This window comes from Sciurus vulgaris (assembly GCF_902686455.1).
Source record: "Sciurus vulgaris genome assembly, chromosome: 5".
NCBI classification, from domain to species: Eukaryota; Metazoa; Chordata; class Mammalia; order Rodentia; family Sciuridae; genus Sciurus; species Sciurus vulgaris.
The window spans coordinates 110,420,848-110,445,460 of record NC_136465.1 but is presented as its reverse complement, the minus strand read 5'-3'; the positions used below and the strand labels follow the sequence as shown (position 1 = coordinate 110,445,460).

General features: G+C 49.1%; 1 protein-coding gene across 1 annotated transcript; it reads left to right on the top strand.

Annotated features, from left to right (window-relative positions):
* The first annotated feature begins 3,822 nt into the window (after positions 1-3,822).
* On the top strand, positions 3,823-24,613 carry ENDOU (endonuclease, poly(U) specific). The gene is made up of 10 exons (XM_079139631.1): positions 3,823-6,652; positions 11,818-11,940; positions 14,514-14,567; positions 15,007-15,144; positions 15,701-15,872; positions 16,242-16,441; positions 20,286-20,399; positions 21,002-21,108; positions 21,803-21,945; positions 22,804-24,613. The coding sequence occupies exons 1-10, from the start codon at positions 6,598-6,600 to the stop codon at positions 22,922-22,924; spliced, it is 1,227 nt and encodes a 408-aa protein (XP_078995757.1). The 5' UTR covers positions 3,823-6,597; the 3' UTR covers positions 22,925-24,613.

The window sequence follows — 24,613 nt, the reverse complement described above, 5'->3', positions numbered from 1 at the left end:
CAGTCGGAGATCCAGCCTTGAAAATTACCCCAGTTTCCTAAAACGAGGGAAAACGGTGTGTGTGTGTGTGTGTGTGTGTGTGTGTGTGTGTGTGTGTACACATGGGGAGAAGAGGACAGAGGGGGTCATTCTTGCACCTGTGCAAGCGTGCGCACAGACACACACACACACCCTTCTCTCTTCTCCTTTGGCTTGGCTTCCCCATGATTGTGGAGGTAGGCAGGGCTAGGTTTGTATCCTCTTAGGCCTCATGGAACTGGCTGCTGTGCTTTCCCAAGCAGCACAGAGTCGTCTTAATGTTGCCATTATTCACAGGACTCAATGATAGGCAGAGATTTGAAGAGTGGGTCTGTTCTTTCCCATCCTCACACTTTCCCATCTGTTGTGTTACTTTCAATGTGATGATACAATAGATGCTGCTGATAGTCACAGAAAAATGGAAGCACAGAAAGATTTGCTTATGGTCACATAACTTTAATAACAGGGTGGCTGGATGAAGTAACTGGATGTGTATCAGCCATGCCCTGGGAGTGCCCTGGCACTCACTATCACCACCTGAACCCCGATATTTTCTTCTCATGTAGGAATAGATGCAGTCAGAGAAATTCCCTTCTCCACTCTCAGGACCCTTTGTTTTCACATGCTTACTATGGGCCTGGCAGGGGTTTTGTGAACAAGGTGGGCAGTCTTAGCCCTCATGGAGTCATGCTTCAGAGTCAAGCCCAGGGGGTGGTAGAAACCTAGGGCTGCCATGTCAGCCCCAAGCATCAAGGCCTAGAGCTGCTCCCATGTTGGGAATGTGGGTCCAGAGCCCCAGCCAAGCATTCCCCCCGCCAGCCCGCACAGCTCTGCCTCTTTCACTGGTGTGCTCCCAGTTTACCACTGGTACAAGCCACCCAAGTTTCAGATAGGAATGGCGGCTGTTGGCTGGAGCTAACTCTGACCTGGCAGTTGTTCTTAATTATTCCCTTTTCCCCACAGATCTATAGGCCAGAAAGTACTTATGTTTTCAAAACATTTTCTTATACCCTGCCCAATATACAAAGTATTGTTCTCCTTGTGCATCTGGCAAGGCCGTGGGCTTAAACTAAGTAAGTACACACTTGGGCCTGCCCAGCTAGATTTTCAGGGTGGTCTGCATGATCAATTCAGGCATCCTTCTTTCAGATCCCCCCACACTCTTCAAAACATGTGCTGTAGTCCTTTTGTAGCCTAGTTCGATGGCACCTGAGGTTCAAGGAGCTGTGGCCCAGAAGATGGGAGGCTGCCTTCACTCCCACTGATGATGAAACTGGATTACTCTAAGAAGCCAAGTCTGACTCAGCTGTTCCTGAGTGTCTTCTCTTCTATACCTGGGGAGCAGGTGACCTTGATGGGGTCCTGGGGTAGGTAGAACACTGAGAAGGAGCCTTAGTGACCTCCAGAAGCAGGAAGAAGGCTGCGCTCAGTGTGCTAGGAGATGGGATTCTGGTTGCTTGTGTGTGTGGACCCTGGGCCAGGGAGCTAGAGACTTAAGGCCTTGCCCTCATGTACCCATCTTGCTCTTGGCCATTGGAAAGTGCTCAGGTCTCAGTTTCTCACTGGGACATGATTCATGCACAGCTGGAATGGTTTCTGGGTTGCTGAAGAGAGGATGGTTGAGGCTTTCCTGGCATTTAGGGGACTCCAGTCACAGACCAGTAGAGATAGCGTGACTTATTGCTAGGGCCTTGACCACAGGACATTTTAAGCTTGCTCGACCACCTAGAAAAGTGTCCCATTCACCAGAGCTGGCAGCAGCACAGGCAGGCAATGGGAACGTGTGTAGGTGGACAGAGCCTCAGTCCTCAACAACCACCCAACCTTGGGCAAATCCCTTCTCTCCCTGGGACTCAGCTTTCTCACTGACACACAGCGATTCAAACTACAAGTGTTTGGTGTTGGCTTCCTGCTGTTAGTGTCTGACTTAGGCAGCTCAATGTGTCACAAGGGTGAGGTGGGGCAGACCCCTCTGAGCACCTTCCCAGGGGTGGTCTCCAGCCAGGGATGCCCGTGGAAGGTCGAGTCCACTGCATACAGTTTTATTTAAAGGGCTCTCTATCCCTAAATACTGCTCCCCACAGCCTGCCCAGGTGCATGACTGCTCACCTTCTTCTGGAGCTCAAGGACCCTGTTATGTGGCTGCACAACTTAGAAAGATTCTAAGGAATACCCCTAATGGTCACTTTCAGAAGAAAAATAGAAGACCTAAGGCATTAGGGAAGTTTTCAAGGCAGAGCGAGGTGATAAAATCCTGAGTGTTACTTAAGGAGGGAGAGTGTTGCAGTGGCCCTGGGGATCACAGGGCACCCCAAGGTGGGAATCAGAAGAAGAGGTAGGGGGCCAGTTTCACCTGCTCAGCTTTGCTAGGGCTGAGTCCCGCAGGAACATCCTGTGTCCTAGAGGGAGAGGCGGCATGTGTGGGAGGGGTTTCCTGGTGGCTCACAGCAAGGTCAGCCACCTCTGTTCCTCTTGGTTCTTGACTTCCCATGGGTCAGCTACAGGTGATCTCATCTAATGGCTCAAGGCTTGGGAGTCAGGAGCCATGGATTTGCTCCCCACTGAAGCTCTTAATTTCCCCCAGCAAAGCACAGTGCCTCAGGCTACAGGCCACACCCCCAGAAACCAGGCATCAAACCAGGTGAGTTAGTGCGACTCATCCATGTCAAAGGACTGAAAAAACTGAGTGCATGTTTTTAACTTTATTTTGGGAAATACGGAGGAAATATTACATCACGGAGAGTTTAAAGAAGCTGCCACCTTCTCATGCTTCGTGTCTTTGTTTTAAATGCCATATTTTCCAGGGAGGCCTTCCCTAACTATCCTTTTAAATTGGGCCCTTCGTGTTCCTGTTTTTTAACAAACATGGTTTTGCTATGTGCTAGCTAGCACTGTTCTAAAAGCCTTGTGAACATTAACTCTTTCATTTCCAACAGCTCTGTTAGGTACTCTTACTTGCTCTATTTTACATCTGTAGGGGACACCGAGGCACAGAGGGATCAGGGAACTTTCCCAGGGTTGTAAGCGAGTGAGTGGCAGAGCTGGGATTGGAACCCAGGGAGTGTGGCTTTGGAATCAATGGTGTAAGCATCATGCCCTGCTGCCTCCCAACCACGGCTTTCAGTGCACTTTGCTGCTTGTCTTTCTTTCCCTCTGGATGCTGAGCCTCTAACCCTGGCATCTGCTTTGCCCAGCATAGCACCTGGCACACAGGAGCTCAGTTACTATTTGTCAGGTAAATGAATGCATGCATGAGATGGGGCAGTTTCCCACAACCCAACTACCTTAGCACAATAATTATGATAATTTTGACAGATCGCAGATTTTCACACATGGGTCAGGAACCACTCCTCCCAGTCCTGTTATCCTGTTATTGTCTTTGTGAGGTGAGAGCAGCCCAGTTGTGCCAACACACTTGGGGCAAGAAGTCAGCCAGGTGCCTCTCTCAGAGCCTGGCTCCTGTCTGGCCTCCGGCAGGTCTCAATCTCTCAATCTCCCCTTTGTTCGCTCCCTTGCTGTCTCTCCAAGTCTCCTTATCACTATCTGCCTGTCTCATCCACTAGTCTTTGTTCATGGCTTGCCTCTAGATGCTCTCCAAAGCTGCTGAAGTTTGAGGACCTGCAATAGCAGTTTTACTTTATCATCACTATTACGCAGTTGAAAATAAACATTAGCACAGCTGGCAAAAGTGTAGGCAGGTGGTTACTCTGGAATCCTAGAAAAGCAGGATGAAGTTGAATCATCTATTTCATGTGGCTTCAGAAGCTGCTGGAATCCTAAATTCTGTCTGTTGCCTGTGGTGGCTGCCTTTTCCAATGGTGGTTCTGAAGAATGGTGTATTAGTATGATTTGTTACTATAACAAAATACTGGAAGCCGGTTAACTTCAAAAAGAAAACAGGTTTCTTTTTCTCATAATTTTGGGGGCTGAAAGTCCAAGATCACTGGTTCCCTTGGTAAGGGCCTAACAGCTCATGGCATCACAGCAGGAGCACATTGGAGAATAAGAGATGGTGTCACCAGACAAGATGCCAGAGAAAGGGAGAGAACAACCAAGGGGTTCCAGGAGAACTCCCTTAATCCTCTCTTAGGGCAGGGTTCCCAGTGACCTCCCACTAGGCCCAGCTCCACACCATCACACGGAGTACCAAGCATCCAACGCAAGAACCCTTGGGGGACATTCTACATCCAAACTGTAGCAGGTGGTTTGGGGATTTAGGTCCCCACCCAAATTTCCATTGGCCCCAAATGCACATATGTACATAACTGAAAATAATGTTTGCTATGAAAACAACTTTGAGATGAATTCCTAGACCCTACTCCACTGCCTGCCAGTCCCCTCTATACAAAGTGTGCTACACACAAACTCTGCAGCTCATGGGGATCCATCTAGTCACCTCTGTTTTTATCCATCTTCACCCAAGTCTTTAGTACAAGTGGGACTGTAAGACTACCTGGTTCCCTCGTCCATTTATGATTGATTCACTCCTGGTCCCAGACACATGTTGACAGTTATCTAACACCCATTGGATGGCAGCTGGGGGAACTCAGGAGGCAAGATCCCCATCTTCAGGAATTTCAGGGCAGAGCTAAAGAAATAACTGGATGGAAAGTTAAATGGCAGTGCGGGGGTTGACGACTCTGTGTGCCAGCAGCAGAGGATCAGTGATGGCTGCGATGGGTCAAAGGCACACGGAACAAGTATCTAGAACTGAGTCCATAGGCAGGAGGGCTCCTGTGGGTTGGGGGTGAGCAGTGGATGGCATCCAGTCATCAGGGACTCTGGGACTCTGCGATAAATGGGCTCAGCTGGTGTTTCTGACGAATGTGCCCAGGCAGGCTGGACAGTGAGTGTGATGCTGGATATCAAGGGTGCCCACAAACTTCAAAAGAGAAAACCTGGAAAGACAAATGTTGCATTTAGCCTACAAACCAATGAGGGAGGAAGGCACATGTGGCCATTTCTATGACACACTCCGTAAGATCAGATGTGGCTGAGCACCTGGGCCTCTCTCCTGGAGCCAGACAGAACCCCTAGGATGGAGGATGGAGTGTCAGCATCTTTGGGTGCCAAGGTCCCATTGGAAGGCGAATCCAGGCCTCAACTGTGCTGGGTAGCTGCAGGTCCCTTGCAGGCTCTGGTTCTCTTAGAGAAGACAAGGGTGGTGGAATAGGCTGTCCTGGGAATATGTTCCCTCTAGAGTCCCCTGGGCCAGTTTCTCCCTCAGCCTCTTGATCCTGTCAGGCCTCTGACCACCAGTGGTAGTCCAATGACAAGCAAGGCCTACTTCAAACTACTGTCTAATGCTGGGCTTATCTGTCCTCTGTCCCACCAGAAAAAAATCAATTCCAAAAAGAATATTCCAGGTCGGCCTAAACCCTGTCGTTCTAATAGTTGTATCTAACATACAATGAGCACTCAATAAATACTTGCGGACAGAATTCCCATTCCTTCCATCCCTGAGAGCTGCCTGCATCTGGACCCTTGCCCAAGGAGCTTCTTCCCCACCCTCCAAACCTCTGCACCATAACTGCACCATCCCCCCTCGGGGGACATGGAGGAGCCATCCCTGTGGGTATCCCCATCCCCGCCCCCACCTTCCTTCATGCATCTTCCTCCAGCCTTTCCCCACCCCAGGTCTCTAGCACCCCACCTACTGGAACTCCCACCTTGTTGGCTGGTCCCCACTGTGGCTCTCTGGGAGAGCTTGCAAGGGCAGAAAGCCCATGTGGTCCCCGAATGGGGAGAACTTGGAACAGTGGAGCCAGCAGGGCAGAGAAAGCTGCTTGAAATCCAGTATAATTTATCTGTGTCTGTATATATACAGGTATCTAAGTTTGTCCATGAGTCACTGTTGCATGAATGTGTTGATATATGTTCACTTAGTGGATTTCCCCCATACTCTCTACTTTTGCCTCCATCAGTATGCCTTGGTTGTGCAGTCCTAACGTAGGGAATCGGGTCTGTGAAGGGAGGACGAGCCCTCAGAGGGTGAACCCCACCCTCCCAGCACCAGAGGCATTCAAGTGGAGGCAGGACAACAACTTGGGATTGTGGAGAGGGTTACAGCATCATATAAAAAGCAGAACGAGGTAGTCACTGAGGTTCCTATAATCCCACTGAATCTGAATCTAGACTTGCAGCCTCTTTGCTACAAGTGACTCTAGGTAGGTGAGTATTTAGGGAATTACTCAAAGATAAACCCATGGGTATCCCTGATGTGGATAAAGAACCTGCCTAACTGGGTCCATCTGCTGTGCCTGCTTGCGTGGCCTATTTTCTAGCTACTAACAGCTAGCATGACCTGTTCTAAACATCTGGCACTACCTGCCTGCTTAATCACCTTCTCTCTGGCTTCAAACAGCAATGAGGCCCCACCTTCTCTCCACCTCCTATCCATCTGGGATCCCTCCCTCCCCATCTTCTTCCTGGAAGGATCTGGATGCACCAGATCCACAAGTCCTGATGTCTTTAAAAGAACTGACCTGGGGAATGAGGCTCACCTAGGAGCTGTGACATTCACCTTGACTCTAGTGGAAGTCCAATAGCCAGTCCCCTGTTGGCCTACAACTGGGCACCATGAGGGCCTGTGTCCCCCTGACAGTGGCTGTGCTCTGTGGCCTGGCCTGGGCTGGTAAGTTGCTATCTGGTGGGCATGGGAATTTGGTGGGTAGGGGTCTTGCCTCAAGAATGGGGTTGGGGGACTTGGCAGTGGATGAGGGAAGTGGGACAAGGGAGGGTGAGCTTGTCCTAGAGCCTTGTAACACTTTTGGCCTGTCCTTGTCTGTGAGCATAAGAGCTCTCTCAGGAGTGGGTTGGATGGCGTGGCGATAGGGCTGATGGATCAATGCCATGGATGCCCCTTCTCGACACTTTGGAGGATCAGTTCCAAACATCCCTAGTCAGAATAGACTTTTGATCTCACCAAGATTTTATTTTCTGGGGCCACTGTATGATGTAAAGCTGGGGCTATGGTTGCTGAGTGTGAGTGGCCTGGCTGTCCTTGGTCATTCCCTCCACTGCTCCCTGAGAACCAGTGAGGTTGTCCGAGGTGTGACCTTTCTGTGGGTAAAGCCTTAGGAGATGGGCCTTACCTAGAGGGTCCCTAACCTGAAGGTTGGTAATATCCCATCTGAGGCTGGTCAGAAGAATGGGTCTTGGTCCCAGTGTTAGGGGAGCTGAAGAGTAGAGAAGGGACCTGGCTCACAGTTGCAGTTACTGTTTAGTAACTGTGCAAAATTCTGCTACTGATGTGTTAACTGGTAGTTAATGGGTGAGGAGGAAGGAGTGTTGAGGGAGGGGGCCCAGCTGAGGGGCGTGGGCAGAATCCTCCCCTGCCCAAGGAGAGTCAGAGCTCGATGCCCACTCCACCCTCCCAGGCTGCTCCTGCACAAGACTGTGTAGATCAAATAAGATAATGCCAAGACCCACCCAGGGAGCGGTGAGATCTCAGAGAATTTGACTTCAGTTAGGACTGTGCTTATAAATATTTCAGGGAGGAACGGATTCTTGGAGGGCATTTCCAATCAGGTTGTGGATAAGGAGCCCCCTAATGGGATTCCTGAATAGAAAGCCCTGGGAGAAAATAACCCCGGGCCCCCAACACTGGATGGGACTGTGTACCTCTGCCCAGGACCCAGCTCTGCCTAACCCTGAATGGCAGAGAGGGAGAGAAGGGTTGGGAACCTCAGCAGCAGGCCAGCTGGTGTGGAGGAAGTGGAGCATGTAGGCCCAGTGTGGTGGCTGGCAGGCTTGTGATATTCCAGTCTCAGGAGAGGGCACTGGAGACATTTAATCCCCAGGGCATGTTCCTGAGGGCAAGGCAGCAGTGGCTTCAGGATGCAGCAGCACCTGGCCACTGGGGGCCAGCAGTGATCACACCTGGCTGTGGGGTTGATGGGGAAGTGTGAGTGGAGCGGGGAGGCTGGAGCAGTGAGGCCTCTGAAGGCGGTGGGGGGCGGGGGGAGGCTCTGCTCATGTCTGTTCCACCCCAGTGCCGCAGGACTACGATGCCAGAATGGGAATCACTGGGTTGTGGGGTGTGGGGGGTCAGGGCCAGCCTGAGGTCATCACGAATGAGCTGGGTGCCTGCCAAGGACGTTGGTTGTTTCAAGTGAATGGAGGCTGGAAGCTCGTCCTGGGGATAAAGCTTTTTGGTTGACTAGGTCTCCATGGAAACAGCATCTGGAGCCCTGATAGGCAAACACACGGGACCCCTCAGCCATCAGAGGTGACAGAGGGCAGGCCTGCAGGGACCCTGTGTCCACCCAGCGATAGGGAGTAGAGGCCGCGGCATTTCAGAGTCTTAGAGGATGACTAGAAATGTGGTACTTCATAGGGGAGGGGGCACCACAGCTCTCGGTGGGGAATGGTGGGAGAAGGCAGGACCAAGAGAAGAGAGGCCGAAATGAAGAAAAGCAGAGCGCCAGAGACGAGGCAAAGGGACAAGGGCAGGAGGCTGCCGGACAGTGATTCAGGCTCCTGGCTTGGTGGTAAGGTTTACACAAAGCGTTTGTGTCAACAGGAGGTGCGGTGTGGGTGCCCTGGAGTGGGTAGTCAGGGTGAGTGTCCCCAGAGCAGCACAGCAAGGCGCCTGGGAGGAAAAGCCCCTCCCACCCTGCCTTCCACCCTCACATCCCAAGGTCACCTTGAAGCAGAACTAGTTCGCAGAGACATGGGAGGACCCCTTGGTGTGGGGTTCTTACTAGGGATAAAACACGTGGACAGAGAGGGCAAATCCGTGCAGTTTGGGCCAGTGGGGTCTTCTCCTCGCTTCACAGTTGACTGTTCCCTGGTTGCGCTTCTCAGCCGGGGCCAGCGCTGGAATGGAGTGAATTCCTTCCCTGCACTTCGCTGCTCTGGCCTGTGAAAGCACTCCCTGATTCATCTGCATTCTCTCCCTGGATTCTGGGTGTACTGCCAGGCTGACCCCATCGGCTGTTGGCGGAGCCTTCCTCCTGAGCTGAAAATTTCTCTGAAAGACCTTGGCATTCAAGTGCCAAAAGCATCCTTTAAGATTCCAGAGGAGTTCCTGTGGGCTTGAAGGGACAAGGGGCCTGGAGCTTGGTCTCTTTTAGGGACAAGTCTCTGGACCAGAGTCCTGTCTTCCTGGATGCCTTGGAAGCCCTGCACACAAAAAGTTGTCTCAAGACCTGGGTTGACCTTGACCTGTCATCTCTGTAATGTAAAGAAAACACACTCCCTGTGATGATGTCAGCCAGGAAACCAAGAGCAACACATGTGTGCTGACAGCCCAGCCCACAGCCCAGCTGAACCTGGGGAGGGAGTTGGCTAGATGGAGTATGTGGGCAGGGTCCCTGCACTCGTCTGAACATTTGTCACCTTGAAGATGGGCATGGAATGTTACTGCTGTTTATTTACTTAACAAATACATGGTTTTACCATGTGTCATGCACTGTTCTAAGTGCTTTACAAACACTAACTCATTTAATTGTCCTCATTATTAATATCACATTACTAGGGATTGAATTCATGGGTGCTTTACCACTGAGCTACAACCCCAGCCTTAGAGTTTTTATTTGAGGCAGGGTCTCACTAAGTTGCAGGCTTGCCTTGAACTTATGATCCTCCTGTCTCAGCCTCCTCAGTAGTTGGGATTATAGGTGCATGCTGACATACCTAGCTTTCACATAATTCTTATAGTCTATGAAATAGGCTTCACTATTTTATCATCTTTTTTTTTTCTTTCTTTTTTTGGTACCAGGGATTGAACTCAGGGGTGCTTAACCACTGAGCCACACCCCCAGCCTTTTTTATTTTTTATTTTGAGACAGGGTCTCGCGAAGTTTCTTAGGGCCTCCCTAAGTTGTTGAGGCTGGCTTTGAACTTGCCATCCTCCTGCCTCAGCCTCCCAAACCACTGTGATTACAGGCATGCACCATAGGTACCAGCTTCACTTTTTTTTCAAGTACTAGCACCTCATGCGTGCTAACCAAGTGCTCTACTATTGAGATATATCTCCAGCCCTCCCACTTTTACAAATAAAAAAAAACAAAGACACAGAAATTTAAATTACTTGCCCAAGATCACATAGCTAGAAAGCAACAGAACTAGAATTCTAACCCTAAGCAACTTGGTGCAGAGAACAGTTTCTTAACCTCCCTGTTTTGCCATCTCCCATTAGACACATTATAAATCCAAGAATTCAAACCCATTACTAAACTTGTGTCCCTAATATTCACCTTCAATTCAAGCCAGGTTCAAATATGCATGCTAGATCCCTATTGAATTCCAGCCAGAGCCAAACTCCCAACTGGGGTTATTTCTTCTCTTCTAATCCTGGTGCATTTGCCCACCCTAAACATCACCTTCAATCTCACCCCATTCCTAATCCAAATGTCAGTACAAAATTGTTTTTTTATCAGTAAATTTGATGCAAAGTCACTTCTTAGCTGTAGCCCTTAATTTAAACCTAACTCAAACCTGAAACTAAAACCAAGTTAGGTTTCAATTTCCTCATTGATGTGATCCCGATGCTCATGGTAACTCTGACTTTGATCTTGACATTCTGTGTAACCCTCTTGGCCTGACCCCCAAACCCAGGTTTCTCAACATCTAAACCTCAGGAACCTCAAATGCAAACAGACTCTGTTGTGGCCCTTGAAGATGAGGTGAAAGGAAATGGCCCCTGGCTTGCATCTGCACTGTCTTTGCTGTGGCGGGGGCATGGTGGGGCTTGTTTTTTTAAAGAATGGTAGTGGGTTTGTATTATTCCTTTCAAATTTTTTTGTCATACGCCCCTTGTAACCACAATCTTGCTCCTGTGAACCGTTTGGTGGGAGCGAGGGATGTGGTCTGTGGCTACAGAAGAGGATCTGTCCAAAGCCCCATTCTCAACCACAATGCCTCACTCTCCACCTTGAGCCTGAACTCATCTGAATGCATTCCAAAGACTGGAAGGAATAGAAAGATGTGACACAGGGGGAAGAGTGGATGCCACAGAGACCAGAGTAGGGAGAGGAAGAACCAGAGTCAAAGAGCAAAAAAGGAACAGGATGAGAGCAAGGGGTGGCGCAGAGGGAAAAGGGCAGGGGACAGTGCTGGAACACAGTTACTTCCCTTCTGCAGGTGAATGGGGCTGGGGAGTCATGGCCAGTCCACAGACCTTTCTCACTGAACTGCCTGAAGTTTTAAAAACTGGCAAATTTTCACATGAAGATGAAGGTTTCAGCTGGGTGCCGTGACGCACGCATGTAATCCCAGTGACTCGGGAGGCTGAGGCAGGAGGATGGTGAATTCAAAGCCAGCCTCAGCAATTTAGCGAGGGTCTAAGCAACTCAGTGAGACCCTGTCGCTAAATAAAATATTTTAAAAAGAGTTGGGGATGTGGCTCAGTGGTTAAGTGCCCCTGGGTTCAATTTCCAGTACGAAAAAAAAAAAAAAAAAGGTTTCTCTTGAAAATCAGGAGCCTCTGTTAATACCAAGCCAGCAATTGGCTGGAACTGAGAAATGCAAATTTCAGACAGGGCATCACTCATTCCTCACAGTCCACAACTCTTCCTCCAGCCTCATATCCTACTACTTGGCTTATTTATGTCACAGGTCTTATGCAAATAGGCGTTTGCGTGTGAGATGTGGTCAGTGCCCTGAGCCCTGGAGCATCTGGCCAGCGGTGGGAGGAGGCTTAAGCTGCGCTTGGAGATGCACTTCTCTCCTGCCGAGGGCAATGACCTTCGCACCAGGGGAGCCCCGTCCCTGTCTGTGAACCCTCCCTCCGGCACCTTTGGGAGGAGCACAGGATCCCCAGAGAGCTGAGTTTGTGACATTTATGGCCCACAGGAAACCTTGAATCATGTGCATCGCGCTGCAATGAGAAGTTTCACCGAGGCGCTGCCTGCCAGTGTGACCGCCGGTGTTCCCGGCACGGGGACTGCTGTGACGACTATGAACATCTGTGTACCGGTGAGGCTCCCATGGAACAAAGGACCAGGGTGTGAGTCCAGCCTGCCTGAGGGGCCACTGACCTGGAGTGCAGCGGTCTGGAGTAGGGCTCAGGGCTGAGGAGGGGCTGGTGAGGGAGCACCGGGGGCAGGGATTTGGCTGCCACCTGTCTCAGGTTTTCTAAGAAGTCCCCAACCTAGAATATAGTGGATGCCATTTACCTGGAGTATCTGAATGATCAGGATCAACGATATCACAAAAGTTTGAGCAAAATGGTAAAAACTCTATTTTGGCTATTTGGCATTGTGACACCTCCAATTGTTAGTCAACGTGTGTGTGTGTGTGTGTGTGTGTGTGTGTGTGTGTGTGTGTCCCGTGCTGAGGATCAAACCCAGAGTCTTGTGAACCTTAGGCAAGCATTCTAACAATGAGCTACGTCCCTAGACCCTAGTCAACACTTTAAATCACAAAATTATAAAAACAGCAATGAGTTCTCACAATCCTTTTGCCCCAGGAAGGCTGCGCGGTGTCACTGTGACTGTTACAATGTACCCTTCTCTTCTAGTGAGTGGACTGAGTGGCCACATCTTCACACTGTTATTCCTAGACCACTGATTAAAACAGGTCATGCACCACCTGCAAAAGTCAATAGTTCTGTACTGTTCCCATGGTCCAGCCTTAAATGAATTATTACTATTGTTTTTTATTATTATTATTATTATTGTTATTATATTTTTGGTTTGGGGGTTGTACCCAGGGTCATTAAACCACTAAGCCACATCACCAGCCCTTTTTATTTTTTATTTTGAAAGAGAGTCTCATTAATTTGCTTAGGGTTTTACTAAGTTGCTGATGCTGGCCTCAAACTTGCAATCCTTCTGTGTCATCCTCCCAAATAGCTGAGATTACAGGCGTGTACTACCAGGGCTGGCTAAGTGAATAATTTTTGAAAACTAATTTTTGAATAGTCTCCTTGTTCGGGTGATTGCACTGTTATAAACTCTTAGGTAAATGATCTTTTGCTTTGAGACATGAAGGCTTGCTAGTTCATTGTCAAACCATGTGCCCTAACTCTTAGTTTGGAACATATGATCACTGAAACCATGGGCCAGCAAGATACCATATCTGGTTGCACAGGTTGTACACTGCACAAGGGCCTCTGGCTGAGTGGCCCAAAATTCAATATGTACCCTTGTCATCAAGTTGTATGCTCTGGTGCAGATCTATATCTGCTGAGAGAAAGGAGCGCCTTTTTCTTAATTTTCCTAAAGGTAGCATCTGCTCACCAGTCGTGTGCTCATGGAACTGCTTTCACTCACGTGGAAACTTAATTCGATTTACACAAAACAGCATATATATTAGTAGAAGTCCTGATGATCAGGCCCAGATGGGGAGGCCCTGAACCCAGTGCTCAGAGCCACAACCAGAGGCCCCCATTTTCTGCTGCCTCTGTATTCTCTCTTTTGTTACCATTCAGCAGACACAGGAAGGCCTGCTCATACTGACACTCCAGGATAGAAGCCATACCCAACCTAGGACACACTACATCTCTAAGTTTCTGATTTGCAACTCAGAACCTCTTTCCCACAGAAAAAAAAATATTATAAAGGATGTAACTCCGGCTCAGCTCACAAAAGTCCATGCACATCAACTGTGGCTGAATTAAGGAGTTTATGGATTTCTATCACTTAGAACACAGCCTGGCGCTAAGTATGAGATCAGAAGATGTTTGCTGACTGAGCAAATAACCTGACTAGTGGTTCTAATGGTAATAACACAACCCTACCCAGCAAACTCACTAATAGCTTCTGAGTCACTCTGTACCATGGCCATTTCTTGGGGGCGGCAGTGAGGGTGGGCTACTCTGCTGTGTGATGACAGAGGAGCTCAGATTCCTGGGAACATTCCTTCCAATTCCCACCCCACCACACCCCTCTCTACCAGAGCACAGGGTGGCCGCTCAGTTAGGGTGAAGGAATGGAGCAGCAGTGGGAACCGACATTCCTGAACATGCCCTCCCCGCAAACAGCTTTTGTGGCAGTTTCCAAGTGGGGCAGAGAAGAAGGGAAGTTGGTATCTCAGGGAACAGTTCTTATTTCTTGAGGCCTGGGACTTCTCCCTTGACTCTGACTCGGCAGTATTACAGGTATGGATGCTCCTACGTGAGGGCCTTGTCATTTGGAGAACTTCAAGACTGTCCAACTGTCTATTTTAAAAGTCACAGCCTAACCAGTTTTCAGTCTAGAGGTGCCATCCTTCCCCTTTTTATGGAGGAGCACACTGGGTAACCCAATGGTAAAGTGGTAGGAAATTTGTCACCTGGAGGAATTATTTTAGTTTTTTTTTTTGTACTGGGAATTGAACTCAGGGTTACTCTATCACTGAGCTACATTCTCAGTCCTTTTTTTATATTTTGTTTTGAGACACAGCCTGGTTAAGTTGCTGAGGGTCTCCCTAAGTTGCCCAGACTGTGGTAGAAATGGTGAGCCTCCCACCTCAGCCTCCCAAATGGGGATTACAGGCATAGGCCACCAGGCCCCTTAAGGGAGGGAAGTCCTTAGGGATGGTTGGTAACTTTATTTTTCTAATTGCAGTCCAGGAGGAGCCAGAGGAATTCCTGGAACTGGAAGAGGAGGGCCCGGACAACAGTGAGACTGCTTTCCCAGATGGGACCCTTCAGGATAAAGAGGGGACACCAGGGGCGATGAGGGGAGGGCTCTGCCAGGTCTAAGGGCCAGGCCTAGCCAGAAGAGAGGCTGCAGGACTCCCCAGCCTCAGAGGGAGAGAGGCCTGATGGGAGGGACGGGGAGGGGTAACCAGGAAAGAGTCTGGGGCCTGTGGAGGGAAGTGGAAGAGATTTTATTTTTAGAGTGGGAAGATTATAAAAACAACAGGCCAGAAAATAAAGTTCAGCCTTAGAAAGGACTTCCTGACTGTGAAGGGTGTGCAGGAACTAGGCTTGTTTGTTTTCCTTCCCTGGAGACCTCTAGCGAGAAGGATCGGAGCCGGCGGGTAGGGAGGGAGCGATGGGGCGCTCGGTGCGTCCTCTAGCTGTCGGACAGGGACACGCCTCTCCTTGGCTCTCAGGCTTGTACTCGGCACCCAGCTCCTGCCAGGGCCGCTGCCGCGAAGCCTTCGACAAGCACCACCCCTGCCACTGCAATGACCGCTGCCAAGAGTTTGGGAACTGCTGCAAGGATTTTGAGAGCCTGTGTGCCAACCACGGTCAGTCTGCTCCTTCAGCGTAGCCCCAGATACACAAGGACTCTCTCTAGTGCAGTGGTTTTCAAAGTGTGGTCCCTAGGCCCGCAGCACCAGCATCTGAGAATCTCTAAGAAACGCAAACTCTAGGGCTTCACCCCAGACCTACTGATAGAAACTTTGGGGTGAGCGCACCACTCTTTTTTTTGGTAATGGGGATTGAACTCCGGGGCACTTGAACACTGGGCCACATCCCCAGTCCTATTTTGTAGTTTGTTTAGAGACAGCAACTCACTGAGTTGCTTAGCACCTCACTGTTGCTGAGGCTGGCTTTGAACTTGAGATCCTCCTGTCTCAGCTTCCCTGGGATTACAGGTGTGCACCATCGCTCCGAGTTCAACACTCTGTTTTAACAAGCCTTTTGAATGATTCTGATGCCTGCCACAGTTTGAGAATCTTCCTAGGGAAGGGTGGACATTCTGTAGACATTCATGACAATGACGTGCTGATTTGAAGGGTCTTTAGGCCTGCCCTTCCTTCCTTCTGGCCCTGAGGTCACCCCTTCCTCAATTCCTCCCAGAGGGCTTCTCCCACAGCAGTGATGCCATAACCAAAGAGGAGCTTCAGAGCATCTCTGAGAAGATCTACAAGGCAGACGTCAACAAAGCCCAGAAGAGTGACATCGTTCTCAACAGCCAAAATCGCATCTCCCCTTCAGAGTCGGGAGACCAAGTGGATCGCTGCCCAGAGCCGTGAGCTCCCCTTGTCCTTTTCCTCCTCCCCCCAGAGTCTCTCCCCAGTCTTTTCTTCTTCTGATGCTTCAACTCTTTTCTCAAATCAGGCAGGATGAAAGGGAGAGGAAAAAAATAGTTCTCCAGAGACAAGAGTCCTCCTTGAAAGACTGTGGGTATACATTGGGAGGGTTTCTGGAATTGGCTGGGTTGAGGTCAGGGCAGAAAGTCCAGGAGATGAAGTGGAATAAAGGTGGCCTCATGCATAACCTTCAAGAGCACCTGAAGTCCCCCTCCAATCTGCGTGTACTGCCCCTGGGCTCTCTGGAAGTTTCTGGAAGAGTTTCTGCTGCATGTTCAGGCCCCTCTGTGGTCTTCCTCCTGCCCCAGGCTCTTCACCTATGTCAATGAGCAGCTGTTCTCCAAGCCCACCTATGCAGCCTTCATTAACCTGCTCAACAACTACCAGCGGGCGACAGGCCACGGGGAGCATTTCAGTGCCCAGCAGCTGGCTGAGCAAGGTGTCTTCCTCAGCGAGATCATGAAGACAGCAGTCATGAAGGAGCTCTACAGCTTCCTCCACCACCAGAGTGAGTGAGCCATGCCAGGCCCCATGAGGCACTGCTGAGGATGTGGGTCTGTCTGCAAGAGAGCCAGGCACCTCTGAGGACTCCACAGTGGGGGAGTTGGGAGAGCAGGTGAGGAAGCAGAAGGACCACACGGAGGCCAGTGCATACCTGGGAGGGACTGAGTAAGGCCAGAGGGGAGCCATGGAGAGATTATGGATCCCACTAGGGGCTGAAGAATCCTCTGTTTGGCTTAGAGATCACCTTCTTCCTTTTTCCTTCCCCTTCTCCTCCTCCTCCTTTTTCTTCCTCCTCCTCCTCCTCTTCTTCTTCTTCCCCTCCTTCCCCCTCCTCCTCCTCCTCCTCCTCCTCCTCCTCCTCCTCCTCCTCCTCCTTCTTCTTCTATACTAGGGACTGAACCCAGGGCATGCTAGGCAAGTGCTCTATTACTGAGTTACATACTCAGTCCTTTTCACTTTATTTTGAGACAGGAACTTGCTAAGTTGCCAAGCCTAACCTCAGATTTGCGATCCTCCTGCCTTAGTCTCCCAAATAGAGGGGATTGCAGGTGTATGCTACCATACCTGCGTCACCCCATCTTTTGATTCAGTGTTAGCAACCTTGTGGATCCCTCAGGCTTCAGGCTCAGGGTCTTCTGCAGGGCATGAGGCCCCCGATCCCCCCACAGGGCACTTCTCAGCTATCTCTGTGGATCCAAGTCACTTCACGTTTCAGGTATAGTCCCTGACTCTTTTCCCTCTGTGCACTAAGTCCAGGAAGGGCTTGGCTGACTCCTCGTATTTTTTCTGGGGAACAGCTACAGAAGATCAACAAAGGCTCAGAGAGGACCGTCCTACCAGAAGAATTCTGGTCGGAATGCCTCCAGATACAAATACATTCAAGTCAGACCAAAAAAGGTTTTGACCGCAGGACTTCTTGGCTGGGGTTGTGTTTGTCAGTGTCCTCAAGATTCCTTCCCTGAACTCCAGGCAGCTGGGCTTCTCAGGGGTGGCGCTGTCCAGGTCCCCCCGCCCCCCCCACCCCCCCATCTGTGGGTCGGCCTTAGCACAGCCCTGCTACTTCTGGTCCACTGTCTGCTGTTTTTAGGTGATGACCCTGACATGGGTGATCCCAGGAGGTGATGCGATCCTGTGCTGCCCCCTGGTGTTCTCTCTGTAGTAAACACATGGGAGTGGATTGAGCCCTTGGCTTTCCAATGACAGAAATGGAGGCCCAGCCAGGCTAGACACTACTGAGGCCACAAAGGAGTTGGAAGCAGAGTTGGCTCTGGAACCTGGGTTCCCGTGTGAGGTCAGGCTCTTCATTATTCACTCTCTTCTCAGCTGTCTTCCTTCCTGTCCAAATGCCACTCCCCTGACTCTCTTGCTAAGTTGCTTAGGGCCTCACTAAGTTGCTGAGGCTGGCCTCGAACTTGATATCCTCCTCCTTCAGCCTCCAGGAAGCAGAGAGAGCTCTCATTCCCTATGGACAAAATATAAAACCCGGAGTCACACCCCCAGTGACCCATATCCTCCAGTCACACTCTACCTGCCTACAGTCACCACCCAGTTAATCCATTCAAGTTGATTAAAGCGCCTATTAGGTTGAAGCTTTCTGAATCCAATCATTTCACCTCTAAACTTTCTTGTGTTGTCTCACACATGAGCTTTTGGGAGACACCTGATATCTAAACCATAACACCTTCTCCTCAGCTACCACTTAGTGTACACCATCTCTAACTTCTTACCTGGACAAGCATGAGCTTCAAAATTGGCCTCTCTACTTCCACTCATACAACTGCATTGGCCTTTTTACACACACAGAGTGATCCTTTAAAAGCAAAGCTCTGATCACATAATTTCTGTGCCTGAATTCCTTCTGTGTTAGTCAGTTTTGTGTCTCTGTGACCAAACCACCTGACAAGAACAACTTAGAGGAGAAGAAGTTTATTTTGGCTCATGGTTTTAGAGGTTCAGTCCTTGGTGGGTAAGTGCATTGCTCTATGTCTAGAAGGTCAGGATGGAAGGGTGTGTCAGAGGAGCACTGCTCCACTGTGGGCCATCAGGAAGCAGAGAGAGAGGGACGAGGGAAAGGGGCCAAAGAGAAGATGAATCCTTGCAGGGTATGACCTCAGTGACCCACCTCCTTCAGCCATATCACACCTACCTACAGTTACCACCCAGTCAATCCATTCAAACTAGGATGGGCTGATGAGATTACAGCTCTCATCATCTAATCAGTTCACCTCTGTATATTCCTGCATAACACAGGAGCTTTTTGGGTATACATCATCTCCAAACCATAACACTACAGTGTCTCTCTACTGCCAAGAAGCTATAGAGTTTTCAGAGGTGGGTCTCTGGAGCTAGGCTGCGTAGGTTTGAGTGCTGTGTCTGCCTCTTATGAGTTGTATCATCTGGTGTAAGTTTTATAACCTATATTTGCTTCAGTTTGCTCCTCTCTAAATTGGAAATAGCACTTATCTTACTAGCATGAGGTTAGTACTAATGTAAAGAGTCAGTATGAGAACTCAATATTATTATTATTATTATTTTAGTACAGGGACAGAACCCAGGGGCGCTTAACCACTGAGCCACATCCCCAGTCCTTTTTAATATTTTATTTAGAGACAGGGTCTTGCTGAGTTACTTAGGGCCTTGCTAAGTTGCTGAGGCTGGTTTTGAACTCACAATCCTCCTGCCTCAGTCGTCTGAGCCACTGGGATTATAGGCATGCACCCCTATGCCTGGCGGAAGGAGTCAATATTATTATATGAAACCCTTTAAAATGGTGCTGGGCACACATAAAGTGCTCTATCAATCTAAGATATTTTTGTCCTTATTACTCTGATTGAGATCTGGCCTTCTTGCTATGGCTTGCAGGATCTGGTCCCTGCCTATCTCTCAGGCTCCTTCTCCTCCTGTGCACTTTGCTCTAGCCACAGTGAACTTCTTTCAGTTCTTTGAACATTAAAATCGTATCTGCCTGGAGCCTTTACACTTACAGTTTCCTCTTCATGGAAGAGTCTTCTCCCCAGATCTTTGTGTGGTGAACTCCTTATCCTTTGGGTCTCTTGATTAGTACTACTTTATCATAAGGGCTTTTCTGACCTTCCTTTTCAGAAGACCCTTGTCTCAGTATGTTTTATGCTGCTATAATGGAATACCACAGACTGGGTAATTTATAATGAACAGAAATTTGTTGCCTTGTGGTTCTGGAGGCTGGGAAGCTCAAGATCAAGGGACTGTATCTGATGATGGCCTTCTTGCTGTGTCACCCCATGGCAGAAGGCAGAGACAAAGTGAGACAAAGGCAAAAGAAGGTCAAACTTGTTCTTTTTAAGGAAACCATCCCTTTGATAAGGAACCCCCTTCTGCGAAAATGACATTAATCCTTTCATGAGGACAGAGCCCTCCTGGCCTAATAAACTCTTAAAAATTCCACCTCTTAATCATGTCATATTGGATACTAAGTTTCTAATGTTTTGGGGGGACACATTCAAAACAGCATGCTCCAAACCCATCTAGCTGGTCATCACAGGCTACTGCACTTTAATATCTTCTTAGCACTTACCTGAAATCACATGACTTATTTAGTGTTTCAGTGTTTATTATTCGTCCCCGCCCCCCATCCCTGTAGTGTAAACTATAAAGATAAAGACCTGTCCTCATTTTTCTCTGCTGAATCCTCAGCCTTTAGATCTGGAGCTGGCACAAGTGGGTGCCTTGCTGATCATTGCTGAATGGGCAGTTGTACACATTCGTTGATTGATTGAACCCATGTCTCTCTTGACGTCCTGAAGCAGGTAACCCTTTTCTGCTTCCCAGCACCTGACCCCTGTTCTCATTCTCTGTGTTCCTCTTTGCAGATCGCTACAGCTCAGAACAAGAGTTTGTTGATGACTTGAAGAATATGTGGTTTGGGCTCTATTCAAGAGGCAATGAAGAGGCAGACTCAAGTGGCTTTGAACATGTCTTCTCAGGTGGTCACTCTGCTTGGAAAGGAAAGTGGGACAAAGAGGAATGACTTTGCTCAGGAGCAGGGCAGCCCTGACCTAGAAGAATGGATAGTCAAGTTGGCTGGCAGGGAGGGACGTGTCTACTATCAGGCCAAGAGGGAGGGGTCTGAGAAGTCATTTTGAGGGACAGTCTCTAGGGTATCTATGAGGGAAAGAAGACCAGATACTGGAGCTCCCAAGGGAGTACATCTGGAATGAACAAGTGTTTGGGGGCAAGGTTGTCTGCCTCTGAGTAGTCCTTTGCTTCCAGAGCTTGGCCAGCTGCTTCCTGAGAGGTTCATATTCTGTTCCCCACTACGCTTTCCCATAAGGCTCCCACTAGGCTTGGCTTGCTCCTGGAGAAATAGCTGAGAGGAGTATTCCAGAGTGGTCTCTAGGATCAGCCAAGAGGAGAGGATAGGGATGTGAGGGACTGGGGAGTGAGGCAAGGGATTGAGCAGGTGATCATTCTAGAAATCAGAGCCCAGATAAGTAAGATGACCTTGGTGGGGGGTGGGAGGAAGTAGACTGGAGGGAAAGGGTGGTTCCAGAAGCCCAGATCACCTACCCTGTACTCTGTATTATAGGTGAAATCAAAAGGGGCAAGGTCACCGGCTTCCATAACTGGATCCGCTTCTACCTGCAGGAGAAGGAGGGCCTGGTTGACTACTACAGCCATATCTATGATGGACCTGTGAGTACTTGGGCTGGAAAAGCCTTGTTGGTGCCCACACTTCCTGTCCTTACTGTGTTCAGAACAGTCAGTCTTGTTCCTCCCCCTGATTCTCACCTGCAGCCCAATGGGGATTGTGAATATCATGTCCTCATTTGTTGGAGAGCAGGTTTAGCCAGCCAAAAGATGGGATTCTCTTCCAGGGAAGGCTCCAGAACTGTAGGGCCAGGGGGCAGAGGGCACCATATCTGGGTGGGAGGCTGAGGTCAGGGGAGGATTTTTAGGGGGGAGAACCAAAGACATACAATTACCCATTCCCTGAATGTCGTTCAAATGTGGCTGGGAGTTTTGAACCTGGATAGTCTGAGCTAAACTCCATACATTTTACAAGAAAGACACCTTTGCTGCCCTGCACCAAAAAATAATCTGGGCGCAATGAACTGTCCTCTTCCATGTGCAGGGGCAACAGGGAGCAATTGCATCCCTGGTACTCTGGTGTGGGTCATATGGCTGCTGACTCTGTCCTCCTGGGCACTGTCAGCTCCTGACTGAGGGTCTGAGTGGGGCTCAGATACCTTTATTTAAGGAAGCCAATCTGACTGGAAGACTCCTCATAGATCCTCAACAACTACTGGCCAACGGTTGGCAATTGGAACCTTTCTGATGCTACTCTGTGTCCTTCACCAAACCCCCTTTGCTGCCCTTCTCTCTGCAGTGGGATTCCTACCCTGATGTGTTAGCCATGCAGTTCAACTGGGATGGCTACTATAAGGAAGTGGGCTCAGCTTTCATTGGTAGCAGCCCTGAGTTTGAGTTTGCACTCTATTCCTTGTGCTTCATCGCCAGGCCAGGCAAAGTGTAAGTACTGGGCCAACCACAGAGCTGGGGCACAGGCCTCAGGCTGTATTCAGCCAGCACAGCAATAAGAGATCTGGAGTCTGCCACTCAGGGGCTGAGAGGGCTTGGACAAATCACTGTACTGTGCCTCCATTTTATCCCTTGAGCAGTGGTTAGATGAGATTGGTGGCTGCCAAATTACATTTTAGCTGTAGAACCATCTCCCTTCCTTTCCCTCAAGCGAAATCTTATGTAGGATCTTAATATATATAAAAGTTAGAAATAGGTTGTCTTGGGGGCTCCAAGCTTCTGTTTTTGATTCTTGAGGCTGTTTGAGGGAAATAGAAGAGTTGGTAACAACTGGCCCCTCAGGTTCCATATCAGTTGGAGACTTTGGGTTCTACTACTTTAATTTTTTTTTAAATACTGGATTTGAACCAAGGTGTGCTCTGCCACTGAGCCACATCCCCCGATCCTCTTTTTTTTAATTTTATTTTGAGACAGGTTCTCATAAGTTGCTGAGGCTGACCTCAAGTTGCAATCCTCCTGCCTCAACCTCCTGAATCGCTAGAATTATAGGCATGCACCACCACCTGGTAGGGTTCTCCTACTTCTGAAAGCTGAAGCAAACATTTAATTTCTGAGCACTTCAGTTCTAGAATCTGGGATTTTAGAGTATTGTTCTGGGAATGCTGAGGAGCACTCCTTCTTCTGAAAACAGAAAATTAGGTCTAGATGCACAGTTGCTGCAGAAATCTGTGGCAGCTCTGTTTTATAGGATGGATTTCTTCTGCTTGGGTTGGGCTGGGTCCTTCTAGCCTGGAGAAAGAGGCAGGGTGGAGTAGTGGGCCCCTCTGATTTCATGATCTTTCCCCACAGGTGCCAGCTAAGCCTGGGTGGATATCCTTTGGCCATTCAGACCTATCCCTGGGACAAGACTACCTATGGAAATGGCAGGAAATACATTGCCACAGCCTATGTGGTGTCTTCCACCCAATAGAGCAGAACTGTGAGCCAGAAAGGGCCATGTGGGCCGGAGGGGGTGGGGGGTTCTTGCAGGACTGAGGTGCTGTATACTCTGGACTGGAAAAGGGAGGGAAGAGGCTGGGAGGAAATCCCACATGAGTGAAACAGAACCCCCAAACCAAAAACGCCTATACAGAAGGAGAAAAGAAACAAATTTGAGAATGCAGAGAAACAGTCAAACATTTGCCATCCAGTATCTTAACAACATAGACTAAGAAACAAAGTCCAGGTGGAGGTGGTGGAAGCCCTTGATGATTCTTTGCTCTGATGTGTGGTGGAACCACGAGCAAGTCCTTTGGCCTCACAGTGCCTCGTGCTTCCCTCTAACGTAAAGGGAAGGGGTCTACCCCTTTTCCTGTTTTGGGGGTTGGCGAGAGGACAAACCTGATGATATATTTACGGAGGTGTTTTCAATTGTTCTCAGGAAGAACTGCTGATAGAAATAGAAGATTACTTTAATGGCTGTTATTGTTTACAGCTCTGCAAACTGCAATTTGGCCCTGTGTCAGGGGCCTCAAAGAAGTCAGGCCACAGAAACCAACCAGTGGGCCTTTGGTCTTTTCTAGTGTGAGATCCTTTTGGAACAGAGTCTGGGACAACTCTGCCATAGAACAGAGCAGAGTGATGGTTGGGGCAGTGAGTGGGCTGGGGCGGGGCGTCTTCCTTCAGGTTCGAGTGTTTTGTGGCCAACTCAGTATCTGCTTCCAGAAGCTTCCTGTTTATAGATAGTTAGTGCATTTACACTCTTAGGTTTTGATCCCAAATAGTCTTTTTTTTTTTTTTTTTTTTTTTTTTTTAATAGAATTCCCTTAAGAGGAGGATTTAACATCAGAAAAAGAAAGGAACCTACAACTTGTTCTCTATTAAGGCTTAGCCAGCTGCTATAATTTGAATTACTGTAGATGGGAGACCAGGGAAACTGCTCTCTGTCTCCACCACAATGATGCATTTCTCCCCTGGGCCCACTTGGAGCCAGATCCTGCTCCAGAGAGTCAGGCCTGCACCCTGGCTTAGAGGGGTCAGTTCTCCAATGAAAGCTATTAAACAAAACAAAACAAAACCTGAAACGTGTCTCTTCTTTCTCTATGGCTCCCTTGACTGTCGGTCTCCCTGCCTTCTGGAGGGAATGATACTTCTCCCTTCATGTCCTTGCAGAATGGCTTGGAGAAAGTGGTATGTGGGTGAAGTCCCTGAAGGTTCACCAAGTCCCTCTAACCAAGAAGGGGAGAGAAATCTTCCAGGTGCACTTTTAATGTGAAGCATGGAAGGAGTATCATGAATAGATAATGGGGAGGTGAGTGGTAGACAACTATTGGCCCCAGTGGCAGTAACCAGACTCCTCTGTCACATCCACAAGGAACAGAAGGACATCCTGGATGCAGTTTCTGTGGCTGCAGAGGCTGACCAAAATAAGAAGAGAGATGTTAAAGGGACTTCTCACCTGTTGACAGATAATTTAGGACACAATTCTAGGAAGAAGTCAGCCAAGAAGGGATACCTCTAGCAAGTTTCAGAGTGCATATGAATCAAACAGGGTCTTGTTCTATCCTCTCCTGGGGTGTTCACAATCCAGAGGACAGGACAAGGGGTCAGGAGAGAATAGTTTAGTTGCAATCTCTGACCAATCTAGTTACTTACTGGTTACATGGGCAACTTTCCTATT